Genomic DNA, 21,310 nt, shown 5'->3' with positions numbered 1-21,310 from the left:
AAATCCCAAATGAATGTAACACTTATCTTGTAGAAGAGTGGGAAATAGGATCAGCATGCACACACACTCCAGGAAGTTGTATAAGCCGCACACTAATGCATTATGGGGAGGAATTTAAAGGGATCCAATCAGTCCAACTGCAAGACAGCTAAGAGAGGCTAACGAGATGAGGAACTGAAAACCAACACAAAGAAAGCTCAAGGAGGAGGTTCTGAAAGGCATCTGTCAGAGCTTCTCAGATGTCTGGTTGTGACAGCTTGCTCCTGAGGAAGGGGGACTGTATTTAACCCCCAAAACGCGTCAAGCGGGCTTTAAGTGCAAGTGTCTTGAGCTTTATCTTGCACTACCCCTCCTGGTGAAGTGAGTACAACCTATGTATTTTATTGATACCTTTTTTATTGATCCAGTTTTATCTGCTCTATTTTTAATTACTATATGTAAGACCATTGAGTATAACTCTGACTTGACTTCCTATTTTGATACATCTACTCAGTCATCACCTACATGGTTAAAGAACTCACTTTTATCTGTTCTAACTAACCCTTCCTGCACTGATAGTTTGTGGCGCTCCACGGGTTCCTACCCTTTGATTGCTTTTTCCTCAAAACTTGTCACCAAGGAAGAAGCTTTACCTAAAGCTGTTTGAGAGAAGGTGGTTACTGGATTGTGAAAGGAAGCAAAGTTATAGCAAAATATATAAGTAAATGTGTAGTCTGCAGAAAGGCACATAGACCTACTGAAGAACAAAGAATGGCAGATTTACCGGCAGATCGTGTAAACCCATCACTACCATTTCTCTATGGCGGAATGGATTGCTTTGGCCCATTCATCACCAAACAGAACCGCAAGGAGTACAAGAGATATGGACTGATATTTACATGTCTGAGCTCCAGATCAATTCACCTGGAAATGTTAGAAGATATGTCAACTGACACATTCATAAATGCCTTGAGATGTTTCATAGCCATTAAAGGTACCGTCAGAGAGCTTAGAACTGACCAAGGATCTAATTTTGTCGGAGCAAAGAATTAATTGAAGAAAGCGCTAAAAAAGAGATTGATAAAGAAAAAGTAACTATTTGTTAGAGAAACAGTGTAATTTTCATATGAATGCTCCACATGCAAGCCATACAGGAGGAGTTTGGGAAAGACAAATCATAACTGTGAGAAATGTGTTAAGTTTAGTGTTGAAAAAGTACGCCGGAAGAATAGATGATGCTTCACTTAGGACCCTATTCTATGAAGTAATGTCTATTGTTAACAGTCATCCACTTACAGTTGATAACATCAACGATCCAACAAGTTTGGACCCTTTAACGCCCAACGACCTACTTCACCTTAAGTCTGGTTACATACAGCCACCGCCTGACAAGTTCACCCAAGAGGATTTCTATGCTAAAAGGAGATGGCGAAGAGTTCAATATCTATCAGAACAGTTTTGGAATAGATGAAGGAAGAAGTACTTAGCCAATCTTATGTTAAGAAGTAAATGGAAAACACCCAGAAGAAGTGTCCAAGTTGGTAACATAGTGTTAGTAAAAGAAGAATATTTACCTAGAAGTCAATGGAAATTGGCCAAAGTTCTAGAAGTTCAAAAGGATGAAGACAAACTAGTAAGAAGAGTGTTGTTACAAATAGGAGACTCAAAACTTGACAAAAAAGGAAAACGTCTCACTACTCCACTCAAGTTGGAACGTCCTATACAGAAGTTAGTTGTTCTACTTGAGAGTGATAAAAGACACTTGGAAGTTGAGAACCTAATGGAAAATTCCTCAAATTCATGTTCAAGTCCTACCACTAAGAACATAGAATTATAGGCAATTTTGGTGGGAGTGTAGCTGGCCAGCTGGGACCTGTCCTGGGTTGCTAGTGTAGCTTGTAGAGCTACAGCTATAGAGATGGCCTTGCGGTTTGCCCAGCGGTCGTTTAGCCGCAAACTTTGCTCATTCGCTGTCCGCCATATTCTTTTACATTGTAAAGAACTTTGACCCATGACACATCCATCAGGTGGTACAGGACAGCCAATTGAGACGTTTCAGCACATGGACATACCCCCTACCTTATAAATAAACCTGATCTGGCCGCCATTTTACATTCAGTCTTTTGCCAGTGCATGGAGAGGTTGCTGTGTGGAGCAGGGACAGACTGTTAAGAACACAAAACGCTAGCTAATAGGGCCACAAAAGTCCATTTAAGGACTAGTATAGGTGTGCTATCGATAGGTGTGACTTATTGAGGGGTGTGATATACTTATAATATACTTTCTAACATAGAAAGTATATTATAGTGCAATTGTATAGTGCAGCAGTTGTGTGTGGTTCTGCTGCGATACTGCAGCTACACAGATTGCCAAAGGCTATTGGAACAAATCATTTCTATTGGTGTGATTAGCCAGTTTACCCCCCCCCCCCCCAAAAAAAAACGATTGAAGCAGGGGTGCTATATACCAATAATATACTTTCTATATAGTGCATTTAGGTAGTGCTTCATTTGTTTGTGGTTTTGCTACTTTACCGCATCTACACAGAGTGAAAAACACTATTTGAAGTAATAATTTCTACTGGTGTGATTTACCAGTTGCCCCCCAAAAAACTGATTGAGGCAGGGGTGTGATATACCTTCTTCCACAAATACTGCTCTTCTATATGGACTTTTGTCATAGGGTCATTTTGAAAACGACAGGCAGAAGAAGAGGCAGGCCATTCCGCAGGGGTGGTAGGGGTCGGGAAGATGCACCAGGCCGCAGCCTAAGTGGGAAGTTGCAGAAGATGCGTGCGATTACGTCAAAGGACGCACCAGACTTGGTTGAGTGGCTCACTCAGCCTTCTGCTTCTGCACCCTCCTCATCCTCTCTATCTGCACCCTCCTCACTCTCTGCTGTGTGCACCCCCAAAGACACCACCACCACCATATCCCCTCCACTCGAGTCAGAGGAATTATTTTCCCATTCATTACAAGACCTTATCGATGCGCAGCCATTATTGGCATCAGATCAGGAAGAGGAGGTATCAATGGTCGCCACCCAGCAGTCTGAAGACAGTACCCAGATCAGCCCAAGGAGGGTGGTCCCCACTGTTGCTGCCTACTCCAAAATCTCTAATGTCAGTGGTGGTGAAGGTGACGAATCCGATGAGGACATGTCGATTGACGTCATGTGGGTGCCCACAAGAGACGAAGAGGAGGGGAGTACAGAGGGAGAGACGGAGCAGCAGATAGGGAGGAGAAGGAGGAGAAGCAGGCAGAACTTATAGTGCACAGGAGGCAAAAAGCAGACTGCTAATGTATCTGGAACGAGCCATCCACCATGCACGGTCCCATCTGGTGCTCCCAGGATGCCGGCACATGGCTACGCAGTGTGGGCTTTTTTTTACGTGTCCGCTGCTGACAATAGTGTTGCCATCTGCAGCCTGTGCTGTCATTGCATAAGTCGCGGTAAGCCCAACACTCACCTAGGGACGACTGCCTTAAGAAGGCAGCTGTCCTCCCATCACCGAGCCCAGAGGGCTCGGATGGGCTCAGAGCCATTCTTGAGTAACTCAGAACCCACAAAGCCACACTCCCGGCACTCCTTCTCCTCTTCTCCTTCTCCTTCTCTCTCCTCCCATTTGTCCTCCACTACACCTTCCACCGTGCCGTCGTCGCGTTCATGCGGCAAAAGGCAGGCCTCCTTGCACCAAATGTTAGAGCGAAAAAAGCTGATGACGCCGAATAACCCTCTTGCCCAACGGCTGACCGCTGGCTTGTCAGAACTGCTAGCCTGCCAACTACTGCCATATAAACTGGTGGACTCAGAGGCCTTTAGAAAATTTCTGGCCATAGGAACACCGCAATTGAAGGTCCCCGGAAGGAAATATTTCTGACAGAAGGGCATCCCAGAGCTATATGGCAATGTTCAGCGGCAAGTGAATGTATCTTGGCAAGCCCCCAACTGTATTGGGAGGGTGCTTAGGGACTGATGGTCACCCCCATTCCCCTTTTCCCCTCAGGGTATTCAGTGAGCTGGCCCCGCATGTAATGGTTAAATAAGGTGGTAGATCAGGGGGCCGTTAAGGGTTAATTCTCTTGGGGGATCCTCCTTAGACAGGATGGGGGCGGTGCAGGAATCCTGAAGTTTACATATACCCCTCCCCTGTCCTGGCACTTCCTCTTGCAAGTGGAAGCAAAATTGGTGAAGGTTGTCTCCCCCTTTTGCTCTGTCCACACCAAGTTTCTGCGGGAGATGCGGCCTCTAGGTCCTCCTGGTGAGTGTTGGCTGGCTCATTTATGAGTATTACCGGCTCTCCCTGTCACCCTCCTCCCCCCTGCTCCTGTTCACAGAACTGGCCGGGAGCTGCCGCATCATGTGAGCAGCCCCAGCACTTTAGCAATGCGGCCGGCGGTCCCCCCTGTGACCCAACCCCCCCCTCCTATTCACAAATCTGGCCAAGAGCTGCTGCACCATGCGTGCGGCCTCGATGACTAAGGGAGGGGCCGGCGGTCCGCATGGCAACCCTCCCCTTCACCCCATCTCCATTACAGCCCTAATGTTACCTGCGTTCCCCTCTTGGACGGCCCGTGGGGACTCACAGCGCTGCGGCCCTGCCCCTTCCTTTTGTAGCCCCTGCATGGCGCTTGTGTGGCTGGCAGCCTGTACTGTCCCAGATAATGGGATCCATCCATATGAGGGTTTTTCTGCTGCCCCTGTTTTTTCCTCCCAATGCCCTCCGGTGCTCTTGGGCTGGCTGGGCGTAATTTGGGGGCCACTCGGCTCTCTCCATTCCAAACAGCATGACGGAGTCTCTGCTGCCCCCTACTGTACAACATATACAGTACAGACCAAAAGTTTTGACACACCTTCTCATTCAAAGAGTTTTCTTTATTTTCATGACTATGAAAATTGTAGATTCACACTGAAGGCATCAAAACTATGAATTAACACATGTGAAATTATATACATAACAAAAAAGTGTGAAACAACTGAAAATATGTCATATTCTAGGTTCTTCAAAGTAGCCACCTTTTGCTTTGATTACTGCTTTGCACACTCTTGGCATTCTCTTGATGAGCTTCAAGAGGTAGTCACCTGAAATGGTCTTCCAACAGTCTTGAAGGAGTTCCCAGAGATGCTTAGCACTTGTTGGCCCTTTTGCCTTCACTCTGCGGTCCAGCTCACCCCAAACCATCTCGATTGGGTTCAGGTCCAGTGACTGTGGAGGCCAGGTCATCTGGCGCAGCATCCAATCACTCTCCTTCATGGTCAAATAGCCCTTACACAGCCTGTTGAAAAATAAATGATGGTCCAACTAAACGCAAACCGGATGGAATATAATGCCGCTGCAAGATGCTGTGGTAGCCATGCTGGTTCAGTATGCCTTCAATTTTGAATGAATTCCCAACAGTGTCACCAGCAAAGCACCCCCACACCATTACGCTTCCTCCTCCATGCTTCACGGTGGGAACCAGGCATGTAGAGTCCATCCGTTCACCTTTATTGCGTCGCACAAAGACACGGTGGTTGGAACCAAAGATCTAAAATTTGGACTCATCAGACCAAAGCACAGATTTCCACTGGTCTAATGTCCATTCCTTGTGTTCTTTAGCCCAAACAAGCCTCTTATGCTTGTTGCCTGTCCTTAGCAGTGGTTTCCTAGCAGATATTCTACCATGAAGGCCTGATTCACACAGTCTCCTCTTAACAGTTGTTCTAGAGATGTGTCCGCTGCTAGAACTCTGTGTGGCATTGACCTGGTCTCTAATCTGAGCTGCTGTTAACCTGCGATTTCTGAGGCTGGTGACTCGGATGAACTTATCCTCCGCAGCAGAGGTGACTCTTGGTCTTCCTTTCCTGGGGCGGTCCGCATGTGAGCCAGTTTCTTTGTAGCTTGATGGTTTTGTGACTGCACTTGGCGACACTTTCAAGGTTTTCCCAATTTTTCGGACTGACTGACCTTAATATTTCTTAAAGTAATGATGGCCACTTGTTTTTCTTTACTTAGCTGCTTTTTTCGTGCCATAATACAAATTCTAACAGTCTATTCAGTAGAACTATCAGCTGTGTATCCACCTGACTTCTCCACAAGGCAACTGATGGTCCCAACCCCATTTATAAGGCAAGAAATCCCACTTATTAAACATGACAGGGCACACCTGTGAAGTGAAAACCATTTCAGGTGACTACCTCTTGAAGCTCAACAAGAGAATGCCAAGAGTGTGCAAAGCAGTAATCAAAGCAAAAGGTGGCTACTTTGAAGAACCTAGAATATGACATATTTTCAGTTGTTTCACACTTTTTTGTTATGTATATAATTCCACCTGTGTTAATTCATAGTTTTGATGCCTTCAGTGTGAATCTACAATTTTCATAGTCATGAAAATAAAGAAAACTCTTTGAATGAGAAGGTGTGTCCAAACTTTTGGTCTGTACTGTATATATATATATTTTTGCCTGTACAGGGGATTACTGGTGCCCCCGTTTATTATTTTGTGCCCTCCTGAACTATAGGCAATATGGGTCTCCGTTTATGCCTGTTAGGGCCCCCTCCCTCCCCTTCTAGCACACAGGAGCAGAGGTTCTTTGTATTTTCCTTCCTTCTCGCAGGTGGCCAGGAGGCAAGGCCAAAGTTGGTCCCGCAAGCGCCAGTACCGTCGCCGTTCCAGGGTTGCCGGTAGAAGTCGGCGCTCCAGTTCCTCCAGGCGCCGCCCACCGTCATCTTCGGATGGAATGTTGGGTGCGTCTGAGGAGTCTGGTCTGATGTTGCAATCAAAAACAGTAAGAGGCAGGTGCCTGCCATCTATCCAGGGTTCAGCCTGGTCGCTGTAGGGACCCTTCGGGATGAGGTCCCTGACTACACTACGCTTGGTGAGTACCAATGTTCTGGGGCTTGGGTGAGCGGGAGGTTCTTGTATAGTGATGGAGTCATTATTCTGGCACTCACCCATCCCTCCCCGAGTTTGTTCTTATAGATCGGTGGTAATGTAATTTCCCTCTCGGTGGTAATGTAATTTCCCTCTTAGCTTGCTGCTTAATAGCAATAAGTAAAAAAAATAAAAAAATAAAAATAATAATAATAATAATAAATAAATAAAAAAATAAAAAAATCTAATCAAATAAAAAATATATATTAATTAGGTCATTGCTTCTAAGGGGCAGGGTTGTGAGTTATGTCCCTGCAGGAACTTTGGGTACTATATAAAAAAAATTAAAAAAATATAATATATAGATCCTGTACGCTATATGCTCCTTATATAGATGGTACGCTATGGGTTTTATGTTGTGATGTACAGTGTCGCCATATGTTTGTACTGTCCCCCCCTTTTAGTAAGGGATGTATCCGCGGCGGATAGGTAGCTTCATAGTATGGTGTAGGATTAAGTGGAGCCAGTCTTGGTTGCGATAAATATATATATATATATATATATATATATATATATATATACAGTATATATAAAGAAAAAAATTCAAAAAAATAAATATTTAATGAAGAAATATATATATATATATATATATATATATATATAAAGAATGACGTGATATGGCGTGGTTATTTCACATTTTGACAGCAGCCTGCTGTTTAAAAAAATAATAATAATATATATATAAAATAAAGAAAATAAAAATAATAATAATAATAAAAGATAAATTTAGAATTAAATACATAAATAAATGTGATAAATAAAATATAAACATAGGATAGTATAGGGGAGCGGTATATTTGGTTGCTTCCCTGTGTGAAGTAGTACTTTCGGTTGTGCTCCTACCTTGGGCACTAGGCCGTGTGTATTTAAAAAATAAATAAAATTATTTGTTCTATTTGGGCTTTCTAGACTAGCATATTTGGCAGGGTTTTGTTCAGTGGCGTACACACAATCCATGGGGCCCCGGTGCGAAACTGATCTATGGGGCCCCCTCCCAACCTTATATGTGCCCCCTCAGAGTGGTTATGCCAGATTATGTGTCCCTCACATTAGATATGCCCACATATGTGCCCCTCACATTGGTTATGCCAGATTACATGCCCCGTCACAGTAGTTATGCCTTCATATGTGCCCCCTCATAGTTATGCCTTTATATGTGCCCCCCTCACAGTAGTTATGCCACATTAGGTGCCCCCTCAATTAGTTATGGCAGATTAGGTGCCCCCCTCAAATTAGTTATGGCAGATTAGGTGCCCCCCTCAAATTAGTTATGGCAGATTAGGTTCCCCTCAGTAGAGATGCCAACTTTTGTGCCCCCTCACTCTAGTTGTTCCCATCAACCCCTCCCCCTCGGAAGTTGCAGCTAAATAGTGTAGTGGTTACAGTCCTCTGGATCATCGACCTCTCTTTAGTAAATATAGCCTGTACTATTGTTATTCTTCAGAAATACATCCAGGCCCCTCTTGATTTTGGTGAACTGACCATCACCACCTCTTCAGGCGGAGGTTTCCGTAATCTTACTGCCCTTGTCGTTGAGTCTCCTCTTCTATGTTGGTGTGCAAACCTTTTTTCTTTCAAAGCAGGGGATGTCCTCTTGTCATGGTCTCAGTCCTGGGGGTAGGTTGATAGGAGAGGTCTCTTTAATGACCCCCTCAGTCGTATATTTTAAAGTGCATAATCCTACTTTTGATATTCTTTCAGGGTGCTGTTGTTCTCTCATTCCAGCATTACTTTAGTTGCCTTCTCTGAGCCCTCTCCGGCTTCGCTATGTCTGCTTGTTCACGGGACACCAGAACTGTACTCAGTCCTTCATAGTGGTCTGACTTGTATTTTAAATGGGGTTAGTCTATGTTCTCATCACGGGTTTCTACCCCCCCCCCCCTTTCTTGTTCAACCCGTTTTCCTATTGGGATTGGTTTTGTAATGGGACCTGATGGTGTTTTGTATGGGAGTCGGGAAATTTCCTTTTCGGCTGTAAGAAGGGTTTAAACAGACCCTGTTCTGCTGGGTGGTGGTCAGAGCCCCGTTTGGTAAACGGGTCTCCTCTGTGGCAGCATTTGAGTACAGCGGAGATATGGTGGGAGTAGTTGGCGCACTTGCCCGCTGGGAGTCCAGCTGTGGGCATACTGCTCTCATGATTACGGTTTAACTTGCCCGCTGGGAGACCAGCGTTTGGCATACTGCTCCGATATTATGGTTTATTAAGGTTTGCTGCTTTAATAAAGAAGCTGTGGCCGATCACCACCCAGCAATAAAAGTGACACAGTTGTCGGTGTTGTTTGTTATGGGTCAAGGTTGGGTAAAGGGGCCAGGGGTTATTGAAGGTGTTGCCCCTTCCCATGTTTCCCTAAATACCGGCAGTCTGGCAAGCGCCCGACTGTATTGGGAGGGTGCTTAGGGACTGATGGTCACCCCCATTCCCCTTTTCCCCTCAGGGCATTCAGTGAGCTGGCCCCGCATGTAATGGTTAAATAAGGTGGAAGATCAGGGGGCCATTAAGGGTTAATTCTCTTGGGGGACCCTCCTTAGACAGGATGGGGGCGGTGCAGGAATCCTGAAGTTTACATATACCCCTCCCCTGTTCCGGCACTTCCTCTTGCAAGTGGAAGCAAAATTGGCCCTCCCTCCCTTTGCGGTTATCATTGAGAGGCGGGCGAGGTGCACGGTTATGATCAGTGAAAGATACTTGGTTATTCTGTTTTGTTTTCTATTTTCAGAGCCCCTGCTGGGAGTCCAGCAGTTTGGATATCGCTCCGAGGATTTTGGCTTTGGACAGCCGCAAGTTCTGGTGGAGTCTATGAAGTCACAGCTGGCGGCATTTGAGTACAGTGGAAATATGGTGGGAGCAGTTGGTGTACTTTCCCGCTGGGAGTCCAGCTGTGGGCATACTGCTCTGATGATTACGGTTTAACTTGCCCGCTGGGAGCCCAGCGTTTGGCATACTGCTCCGATATTATGGTTTATTAAAGGTTTGCCGCTTTAATAAAGAAGCTGTGGCCGATCACCACCCAGCAATAAAAGTGACACAGTTGTCGGTTTGTTATGGGTCAAGGTTGGGTAAAGGGGCCAGGGGTTATTGAAGGTGTTGCCCCTTCCCATGTTTCCCTGAATACCGCAGTCCTGACACAGTGTCGGTGCCAAGATACGGTACATCTGACCACAGACACGTGGTCTAGCAAACACGGGCAGGGAAGGTACATAACTTTTACTGCCCACTGGGTGAACCTTCTGACGGCTGTCAAGCATGCAACCCGTGGCATCCGTGTTAGCGCCACGGATTGCATGCAGGCCTGCCTCTTATTCTCCTACTCCATCCTCCCTCTCCTCCTCGGCTGACTCCTTCTTTTCCGCTGCTACCGTCTCTTCTGCTGCGCCCCCCAAGCTCCCCAGAACCTATTCGACGTCCCACGTGAGAGGTTGCCATGCTGTGCTGCGTCTGTTGTGCCTGGAAGCCAAGAGCTACACCGGTCCTGCACTCCTTTCAGCTTTGCGGTCACAGGCCGATCAGTGACTAACCCCGCTCAATTTGACAGTTGGTAAAGTGGTGTGCGACAACGGTGCGAATCTGCTGAGTGCGCTGAATAGGCTGCTCTGGCAGAAACGTGCAGTAAACGACTACCTGTACGAACTCTGCGGCAGAACAGGTTCTGGGTAGATTGTTGTTTTTTTTTCACCGGGCCAGTGGCTGCTCATGCGCGACGCATGCAGACTTCTTCGGCTATTTGATGAGGTCACCAAACCGGTCAGTCGCAGCCAAGGCACCATCACTGACATCGTACCTTACGCCTTCTTTCTGGAGCGTGCATTGCGTCGTGTCATTGATCAAGCTGTCGAGGAACAGGAGCAGGAAGATAAGGAAGTCGCAATCCTGGATGAATTCCCAGGGGGGACTACTCCATCTGAGACAAGTCAACCACAGGAGTCTGAAGAGCAGTCAGAGTAGGATGGTGTCGGGGCAGAGGGGGAGCCAAGAAGAGCATGCTTTAAACGTTTCTGAGATCCCTGGTGTTGTCCGTGGCTGGGGGGAGGAGAACAAGGACGACACTATTCTGGATGATGAGCAGGAGCCAGGCCACTACAACGCTTCTAGTTTAGTGCAAATGGGGGCCTTCATGCTCTAGTCTTTAGTCTAAGAGGGGCCCCCATATAAAAAGCATAAAGGGCAAGGACCAGTACTGGGTGGCAACGTATTTAGACCCCCGGTACAAACAAAAAATGGCTGAAATGTTACCACCATCACAGAGGGCTGTCAGAATGCAGCACTTCCAGCCTTGCTTAGAGAAATGCTGCATTCTGCTTTTTTAGGTGCTGGCAGAGGAATTTCCACTCACAGAGAAACTGTTGCGGGTACCAATCCAACAGCGCATGCAAGAAGAGGGCGTTTTGAAGATGTGTTGGTCACTTCAGATATGAGATCATTCTTGCAGCCAACCCTCTGGATCCAGCCTCAGGGAACGCCTAGACCAACAGGTGTCCGACTACATCGGGTTCATGGCCGATGTGGACGCTCTGAGAAGCTATGAACCCCTGGACTACTGGGTGTGCAGGCTTGACCTGTGGCCAGAGCTAGCATAATTTGCCATGGAACTGTTGGCTTGCTCCTCGTCCAGTGTCCTGTCCGAAAGGACGTTCAGCGCAGCAGGGGGGATCGTGACCGATAAGCGCACTCGCGTTGATCACGACAATGTGGACTACCTCACATTTCTAAAAATTAATTAGGCATGGATCTCGGAGGAATTCAACACATGTGATGAGTCGACCATGTTTGATTGAATTTCCTCATGACAGCCCTCAAATATCCGCCATCACCCAGAACAAATCATGGTCCCTGTCTTAGGTAAATATAGTGGCATAAAAGGCCTTATGTCCATTGAATGCCTAATTTTTGTGGCCTGTACTGGCCGACAGTTACATATTTATCCTGTGACCGCCTAATGTACCTCCAGCCACAGAATCCAAAGTTCATTGCTGTCAGGTGAATGCCTATTGCCTAATTTTTGGGGCCTGCACTGGCCGACAGTTAAATTTTTTTATCTCTAGCCACATAATCACACCCTTGTCACACTCCTATGCTTCTCGTTATGGTGGCTTATGGACGGCATTCACCATAAGGACCTTCTAATATCACAGGGTCATGTGACTGTGCCCTCCACCCTGTTCTGTGCCCCTTACCCCGTACTGTACTGTGCCCCCTTATACCCTGCATTGTGCCCTCTTACCACACCCTGTGCAGTGCTCCTAGTCATTCCCTGTACTGTGCCCTCTTATACTCTTTTATCCCGTCACAGTATGGCGGTGTTATCCGGTCACTGTGCAGAAGTGTTTTCCGGTCAATGTATGGCGGTGGTATCCAATATCTGGATCGCCATAACTGTATCCCTTTCCCTGCCCATGCCATGCTTTTTTAGACCTGGCATGAGCGGGAAAAAGATGCAGATTGCGGTGCCAAGGATCTTTGCACCACAATCTGTGTCAGAAATACGCCTAACATAGATGTGTTTCTATATAATAAATGATCACCTAATTGTATTATCATTCGGGGGTAGGGATAATATCTTTATATTATATAGATTCTAGTGTATTATACTGTGCCCTATATTCCCCAGTAGAAAATGATCCTTGGGAAACAATCTTCATTCCTGACCACCAGGACCAGTTAGCACTCTGTCAGTACATTGCTGCCTCCCCTCTCCGCCACGCTAAATCTGATACTTGGGCTGGGTTCACATCCTATTTTTTCCATCCATTTAATGCATACCAAAAATGTCTGCGTTAACAGATGCATCAGACTAATGCCGTACAGTGGCGTCCGTTCACCATACAGTTTAATGGTAGAAATAAAATTTACGTTAACATATGCATTTTTTTAATAGACTCTGCAGATACAAACATGTGGAGCGCTGCACATTTGTATACATCAAACCGATAGGAAATAAAAAATTTCTAGGCTTCAGCAGGGCATATTTTTTAGAATTTCCCTTTAAGGCGCATAGAAATGGCCCCTGATTAAAATACATATTTTTTGTGGGAATTTTTGCCAATGATCTCCCTCTGGTATATCACTGTCCATGTTGTGGGACTATTTGTGTACTTCTAGTAAGTGTTTGCTGGCTACAAAAATGAGCTAAAGGTTTTTCAGGTTCGCCTGCCATTAAAGTGAATGGGGCCCACCGCAAACTTGGGGTTCGGAAACATTTGATCGCGTTTGCGTACGCAAACCGTCTCGGCCGAAGTTTGTCCATTACTATACAGCTAGACCTGACAATAGGCTTAGTGCAGTTCCTATGTTTATGTGTTAATGACAAAAGAAGAGTTATTTACTGTGACATCATGTTTTGGATGTCATATAACTGTTATATTTTGTGTTCACAGAAGCAGAAAAGATAATATGCCTTTAAGATTCATTTTATAGTGTAAGGTAGGCTCAGTGACACAGCAGAAACAACAGAAAGTATAGTATTAATCTGTTGTTGCTGGGCAGAATTCTAGACCAATCACAGCCAGCCTCACACACAGCCTGTCTGGGAATTCCTCCAGCTCCTGCTGCTCGCATCATTATTCACCAGAGACAGGAGCTGAAGAGACATTCACTCCACTGAGAGCTGAGTTTTTTGGGAACAAGAGGCCAATATAGGTATTTAAAACAGTTATATAATGTTCATATTGTTAGTATTGTATTTAGAACTGTATACTGAACCAGATATATATGTGTTTACTTACAGTTCCACCAATTGCAACCATACAATTGCAAATACTAATTGCAAGCTACAAATTGCAACTATACAATTGCAAGCATTCAGATTCTATATTGCAATCCAAATTGCATACAACCACACCAGATCATACTCAATCAATCTGCAAATAGTCACTGCTAACTACGTACTGCAAGTGAACTATTAGTTACTAGATCTCAGATATACCTCTCAGAGAGATCATAAAGTGCTTAAATAAGTTAAAGTGACAGTACAGATACTGAAGAGAGAAATATATACACCATTTTATGTAGAATGACAAGATTGAACAGTTGAACCACCATCTTAATCATACCACCATTTTGTGATATCTTTTCAACACGTGTTATGTACATGGACTATCTGCTGCGGAGGCGGCACTGTTATATGAAGAAACGTTGAAGTTAATAAAGAAGTTATTTGAAGCATTTGGTGTGCTCTTTAAACCTGCTGTTTCCATAGAACGGCGCTAGAGGAATTACAGAATAATAGACAGTCTGGTTAGACTAAAAGTCAGAGATATCAAAATTCTTCTAATGCCACAGCGCAAAAGGCACTTCATAGTGCTGCGCCTGCCACAAGGGTAGTGTCTAAAGATGGAAAGGACTGGGACCTCCTTCTGCCCTATCTCATGTTCGCAGTGCGAGAGGTACCCCAGGCCTCTACTGGGTTCTCGCCCTTCGGACTGCTATATGGCAGACACCCTCGCGGTCTCTTGGATGTGGCCAAAGAGGCGTGGGAACAACAGCCCACTCCACAAATATTTTTTATTGAGTATGTTACCCAGATGCAAGATCGAATAGAGACAGTGTTGCCTCTTGTTAGGGAGCATATAGAGGCAGCTCAGCGAGCCCAGAGTCGGGTCTATAATCAGCAGGCTCGGGTCTGGATCTTTAACCCGGGTGATCGGGTTTTTGTTCTGGTGCCGACCATGGACAGTAAGTTCCTAGCTAGGTGGCAGGGGCCCTACAAGGTACCCGAGAAAATTAGAGATGTAACTTACAAGGTACACCAGCCAGGGAGGTGAAAGCCGGAGCAGGTTTACCATGTGAATTTACTTAAACCTTGGAAAGATAGGGAAACCTACAGAAGACAGCCCGCAGCCGGGTTTTCTAGGAGATGCAAGAGAAGTGGCTGCCACAGTAAAAATTGCTGACAGCCTCTCCTCTAAACAGATTCAGGAGGCCAGTTAGAAAACGGATGTGTTCTCGGACCTCCCTGGATGCACTTCCATAATCCAGCATGACATTGTCACTGAGCCTCAGGCAAAAGTCCGGTTAAAACCATACCGGGTACTCGAGGCTTGGCGACAAGCCATCTCGGCGGAGGTGCAGCTAATGTTGCAGCTAGACATTATTGAGGAGTCAAAAGGTGAGTGGGCCAGTCCAATAGTACTGATACCCAAGCCGGACGGGATGTTGCGGTTTTGTAACGACTTTCGTAAATTTAACAATATTTCTAAGTTCGACGCATATCCCATGCCCTGGGTGGATGAGCTAATCGAGAAGTTAGGACAAGCACGGTACTTTTCTGTTTTGGATCTTACGAAAGGGTACTGGCAGGTGCCCTTAACGGAGGCTGGCAAAGAGAAAACTGCATTCGTCACACCTGAGGGTCTGTCTCAGTATAAGGTGTTACCCTTCGGTCTGCATGGCACCACCGCCACTTTTCAGCGACTTATGGACATTGTGCTTTGTCCACATTGTTGGTATGCTTCGGCTTACCTGGACGATATTGTCATCCACAGTAGCGACTGGGAAAGTCACCTACCCAAAGTGCAGGCTTTAGTGGACTCCCTTCGAAAGGCTGGACTAACCACTAACCTGAAAAAATGTGTGATAGGGTTAAAGGAAACTAAGTTCCTGGGGTATGTCATTGGGCGTGGAGTCATCAAACCCCAAGTAAACAAAAGGTTCGCTGGGATGATCGGGCGGAAGAGGCTTTCTCTGCTTTGAAGTCTCCTCTTTCTCTGGGTCCCCGGTTTTGGTGACGCCTAACTTCAAAAGGGAGTTTAAAGTACAGACCGATGCCTCCGAAGTAGGCCTCAGTGATGTACTGTCTCAGGAAGTCAACGGGGAGGAGCATCCTGTTGTCTTCCTCAGCCATAAGCTCACCCCAGCTGAGACCAGGTATAGTATAGTTGAGAGAGAGCCTGGCTATCAAGTGGGCACTTGAGTCTCGCCACTATTATTTGTTAGGGAGAAAGTTCCGCATGGTGACTGACCACTCCCCTATTAAGTGGATGAGCCAGGCTAAAGACAGAAATGCCCGGGTCATCCGATGGTTTCTGTCCTTACAAAACTTTAAGTTTTCGGTGGAACACAGGGCAGGCCGGTTACAGAGAAACACGGATGCCCTGTCCAGGGTACACTGTCTGGCGTGTGTTCACCCCCTCAGGGTTGAGCAAAGGGGGGGTATGTGACACAGTGAGGGGTTTTGTCTGGGAAGGCAGGTATTTTCCTCCCATCATTAGTGTTGAGCATGAATATTTGAATACCGAATTGCTTGTGGGCCAATGAGAAGGAAGCAATGTCAAGTTCACAACAATACTTAGTGCACCAATCAGTAATCTGTAGTCAGACCCGCCAAAATGTGAAGTTGCACGTAGTGCGATAAAAATATTCTAATCACAGCCGATTAGCGCAATCGCGAATATATTGGCACACCTGACTATCTGCATATAAAGCTATTCTGATGTTCTGCCGTGCCAACCATTTTCTTCAGTCTCAGGAAACTTATACCAGCTTGAAAAATGTAGCCCAAGTGATCCACGCCTGTATTTCGCGTTCCGAATACGCATTACGCGATTTTTACATTGCCAATTTATCACATTTGATAAAATAATCTAGAATTCTCGAAATTCGCGAATATACAACGAATATTCTACAAAATATTCATAAAATATTGCGAATTTTAATACAGCCCTTGCCGCTCATCACTACTCAGCATCTGCTGCTGGGCTGATTTAAGTTTAAGTGCCGGTCTTGATTTTAGCAGCACCTGGCTCTCCTTAAATAGTCAGCTGGGCTAAGCAGCTGAGTCTCTGTGTTGGGATCTGAGATTTTGTGCCGGACTGGAGGGCTGAGAGCCATGTGCAGGGGGAACAGGCCCCCTAAAGCCTGCTGTGGACTACTGGAGGCAGAACTGCCAGCAGGGTTACTTGTGCAATATAAACTTTCCATAGTATGTGAATTAACACCAAAGACTGTGACATGTTGTTCTGTGCAAATTGAACTGCCCATTTGTGTGTGAATTAACACCAAAGACTACAAAGTGACGTTTTGTTTTGTGCAACTGCCACAAGTGTGAATAAACACTGAAGTTGGAGTTAAGAACTTGTATTTTGCCTCTATACTGCGTCCGCTTACCCTAATTATGAGGCATTTACTGACTCTTGGACGCCGTGGTTGAATCAGAAACAAGTGAAGTAAGTTTTTATCTCTCTGCTCAAGGGGATTATGGGGAGGAACACTTACATTGTGGGTTCTGCTTTTTTTTTTCTTATTGCTGAAATGCCATTAAATAAAGATAAAGAGTAAAAAAAAATATATATATATAATAAAGAAATATAAAAGAAAGATTGAACCTACCTTACAGGTGATCATTTTGCATGTTTCCACCATAATAGCTGGTGGATTCCCAGCTACAGCGGATCGAGTTCTTTTAACCTCCGGGTGGTCAGAACACATAACACCCCAGCAAAACCTCCCAATCTCTCCAGCCACTCCACGTTTTCTCATCTCAGCAGCTACACGAATATCTTCCACCACAGCAGTAGTTCCATCATCAACCAGCATGAATGACTCAAAGCCCACCTGATGATCCATAAGGAGAAAAACAAGATGAGCATAGAGTAGGTCATGGAGTTTCTGCTCTAAGATCTGACCATACAGGAGGACATACAAGCAGTACTTTGTCATATTTTATGAACACATCTTCAACTTTCTAGTATACTTTGTGTTTGAATTCCTTTTGACAGTGAATGGAATATTTTTTTTTATATTATCAGTAGTGTTGATCGAGCACCCGAGCACAATAGAAGTCTATGGGAGAACCCAAGCATTAAACCAGGCACCCCCTGCTCTGAAGAGGGGAGGGTGCCGGGTCCCACTGAGGTCTATGCAGAAGATTGCTGTACAGTGTGAGTTAGCGCTTAGGAGTCCCTGCTCTGACTCTATATATAGCTATGTCCATATATAGAGTCAGTGCTTGGGGACACCCAGTGTATTTAAATCTAATTTAGCCTCTATTTCTGAAATGTTTCTGCCAGGATTTGAACTCACAACATTCTAAATTAGAGGCAAGAACCTTAACCACTCAGCTATAAAAGCTAAATGATAAACTGTGTCAGAAAAAAACAAATAGTACTTTCATGTAGCTGTATAGCATAGTGGTTAAGGTTCTAGGTTCTAATGTAGAAGGTTGTGAGTTCCGATCCCGGCAGAAACGCTTCAGAAATAGAAGCTAAATTAAATTCATATATTTTATATATTTTTTTGTAATTATAAAAAATGTATGCCACAAAATAAATGTGTAATTACTAACAAAAAAATTATAATATATATATATATATATATATATATATATATATATATATATATATATACATACAGATATATATATACAGTACAGACCAAAAGTTTGGACACACCTTCTCATTCAAAGAGTTTTCTTTATTTTCATGACTATGAAAATTGTAGATTCGCACTGAAGGCATCAAAACTATGAATTAACATATGTGGAATTATATACATAACAAAAAAGTGTGAAACAACTGAAAATATGTCATATTCTAGGTTCTTCAAAGTAGCCACCTTTTGCTTTGATTACTGCTTTGCACACTCTTGGCATTCTTTTTATGAGCTTTAAGAGGTAGTCATCTGAAATGGTTTTAACTTCACAGGTGTACCCTGTCATGTTTAATAAGTGGGATTTCTTGCCTTATAAATGGGGTTGGGACCATCAGTTGCGTTGTGGAGAAGTCAGGTGGATACACAGCTGATAGTCCTACTGAATAGACTGTTAGAATTTGTATTATGGCAAGAAAAAAGCAGCTAAGTAAAGAAAAACGAGTGGTTATCATTACTTGAAGAAATGAAGGTCAGTCTGAAAAATTGGGAAAACTTTGAAAGTGTCCCCAAGTGCAGTCACAAAAACCATCAAGCGCTACAAAGAAACTGGCTCACATGGGAATCGCCCCGGGAAAGAAAGACCAAGAGTCACCTCTGCTGCGGAGGATAAGTTCATCCGAGTCACCAGCCTCAGAAATCGCAGGTTAACAGCAGCTCAGATTAGAGACCAGGTCAATGCCACACAGAGTTCTAGCAGCAGACACATCTCTAGAACAACTGTTAAGAGGAGACTGTGTGAATCAGGCCTTCATGGTAGAATATCTGCTAGGAAACCACTACTAAGGACAGGCAACAAGCAGAAGAGTCTTGTTTGGGCTAAAGAACACAAGAAATGGACATTAGACCAGTGGAAATCTGTGCTTTGGTCTGATGAGTCCAAATTTGAGATATTTGGTTCCAACCACCGTATCTTTGTGCGACGCAGAAAAGGTGAACGGATGGACTCTACATGCCTGGTTCCCACCGTGAAGCATGGAGGAGGAGGTGTGATGGTGTGGGGGTGCTTTGCTGGTGACACAGTTGGGGATTTATTCAAAATTGAAAGCATACTGAACCAGCATGGCTACCACAGCATCTTGCAGCGGCATGCTATTCCATCCGGTTTGCGTTTAGTTGGACCATCATTTATTTTTCAACAGGACAATGACCCCAAACACACCTCCAGGCTGTGTAAGGGCTATTTGACCATGAAGGAGAGTGATGGGGTGCTGCGCCAGATGACCTGGCCTCCACAGTCACCGGACCTGAACCCAATCGAGATGGTTTGGGGTGAGCTGGACCGCAGAGTGAAGGCAAAAGGGCCAGCAAGTGCTAAGCATCTCTGGGAACTCCTTCAAGACTGTTGGGAGACCATTTCAGGTGACTACCTCTTGAAGCTCATCAAGAGAATGACAAGAGTGTGCAAAGCAGTAATCAAAGCAAAAGGTGGCTACTTTGAAGAACCTAGAATATGAAATATTTTCAGTTGTTTCACACTTTTTTGTTATATATATAATTCCACATGTGTTAATTCATAGTTTTGATGCCTTCAGTGTGAATCTACAATTTTCATAGTCATGAAAATAAAGAAAACTCTTTGAATGAGAAGGTGTGTCCAAACTTTTGGTCTGTTCTAGGGATGAGAGAACTCGAACTGTATAGTTCGGGTTCGTACCGAATTTTGGGGTGTCCGTGACACGGACCCGAACCCGGACATTTTCGTAAAAGTCCGGGTTTGGGTTCGGTGTTTGTCGCTTTCTTGGCGCTTTTTGAAAGGCTGCAAAGCAGCCAATCAACAAGCGTCATACTACTTGCCCCAAGAGGCCATCACAGCCATGCCTACTATTGGCATGGCTGTGATTGGCCAGAGCACCATGTGACCCAGCCTCTATTTAAGCTGGAGTCACATAGCGCCGCCCGTCACTCTGCTCTGATTAGCGTAGGGAGAGGTTGCGGCTGCGACAGTAGGGCGAGATTAGGCAGATTAACTCCTCCAAAGTACTTGATTATTGATCGATCTGCAGCTGTGGATCATTGAGCTGCTGATACTCAATTGCTCACTGTTTTTAGGCTGCCCAGACCGTTTGTCAGTCACATTTTTCTGGGGTGATCGGCGGCCATTTTGTGTCTTGTGGTGCGCCAGCCCTTGCTGCGACCAAGTGCATTTAACCCTCAATGGTGTGGTTGTTTTTTGGCTAAAGCCTACATCAGGGTGAAGCTGTCACACCAAGTGCATTTAACCAGCAATAGTCTGTTTATTTTTTGGCCATATACTACATCAGGGGCAAGCTGCGCCTGTCACCAAGTGAATTTAACCCTCAATGGTGTGGTTGTTTTTTGGCTAAAGCCTACATCAGGGTGAAGCTGTCACACCAAGTGCATTTAACCAGCAATAGTCTGTTTATTTTTTGGCCATATACTACATCAGGGGCAAGCTGCGCCCGTCACCAAGTGCATTTTACCAGCAATAGTCTGTTCATTTTTTGGCCATATACTACATCAGGGGCAAGCTGCGCCCGTCACCAAGTGCATTTAACCCTCAGTAGTGTGGTTGGTCAAGCTATCACACCAAGTGCATTTAACCAGCAATAGTCTGTTCATTTTTTGGCCATATACTAAATCAGGGGCAAGCTGCGCCCGTCACCAAGTACATTTAACCAGCAATAGTCTGTTCATTTTTTGGCCATATACTACATCAGGGGCAAGCTGCGCCCGTCACCAAGTGCATTTAACCCTCAGTAGTGTGGTTGGTCAAGCTATCACACCAAGTGCATTTAACCAGCAATAGTCTGTTCATTTTTTGGCCATATACTAAATCAGGGGCAAGCTGCCCCCGTCACCAAGTGCATTTAACCCTCAGTAGTGTGGTTGGTCAAGCTGTGACACCAAGTGCATTTAACCAGCAATAGTCTGTTCATTTTTTGGCCATATACTACATCAGGGGCAAGCTGCGCCCGTCACCAAGTGCATTTAACCCTCAGTAGTGTGGTTGGTCAAGCTATCACACCAAGTGCATTTAACCAGCAATAGTCTGTTCATTTTTTGGCCATATAATAAATCAGGGGCAAGCTGCGCC

The 21,310-nt window shown here is 45.0% G+C and overlaps 1 protein-coding gene across 1 annotated transcript in view; it reads right to left on the bottom strand.

Annotated features, from left to right (window-relative positions):
• Positions 1-17,544, bottom strand: part of LOC122925558 (probable N-acetyltransferase 16) — a 63,854-nt gene extending 46,310 nt beyond the window's left edge. The window contains exon 1 of the mRNA XM_044276916.1: positions 17,215-17,544. Coding sequence (XP_044132851.1) covers positions 17,215-17,544 — 330 coding nt within the window. The remainder of the gene's footprint in view (positions 1-17,214) is intronic.
• Positions 17,545-21,310: the final 3,766 nt, after the last annotated feature.

The sequence above is a fragment of the Bufo gargarizans genome, chromosome 2 (assembly GCF_014858855.1).
Source record: "Bufo gargarizans isolate SCDJY-AF-19 chromosome 2, ASM1485885v1, whole genome shotgun sequence".
NCBI lineage: Eukaryota > Metazoa > Chordata > Amphibia > Anura > Bufonidae > Bufo > Bufo gargarizans.
The sequence above is the reverse complement of the archived record's forward strand: the minus strand, read 5'-3'. Positions and strand labels throughout refer to the sequence as shown.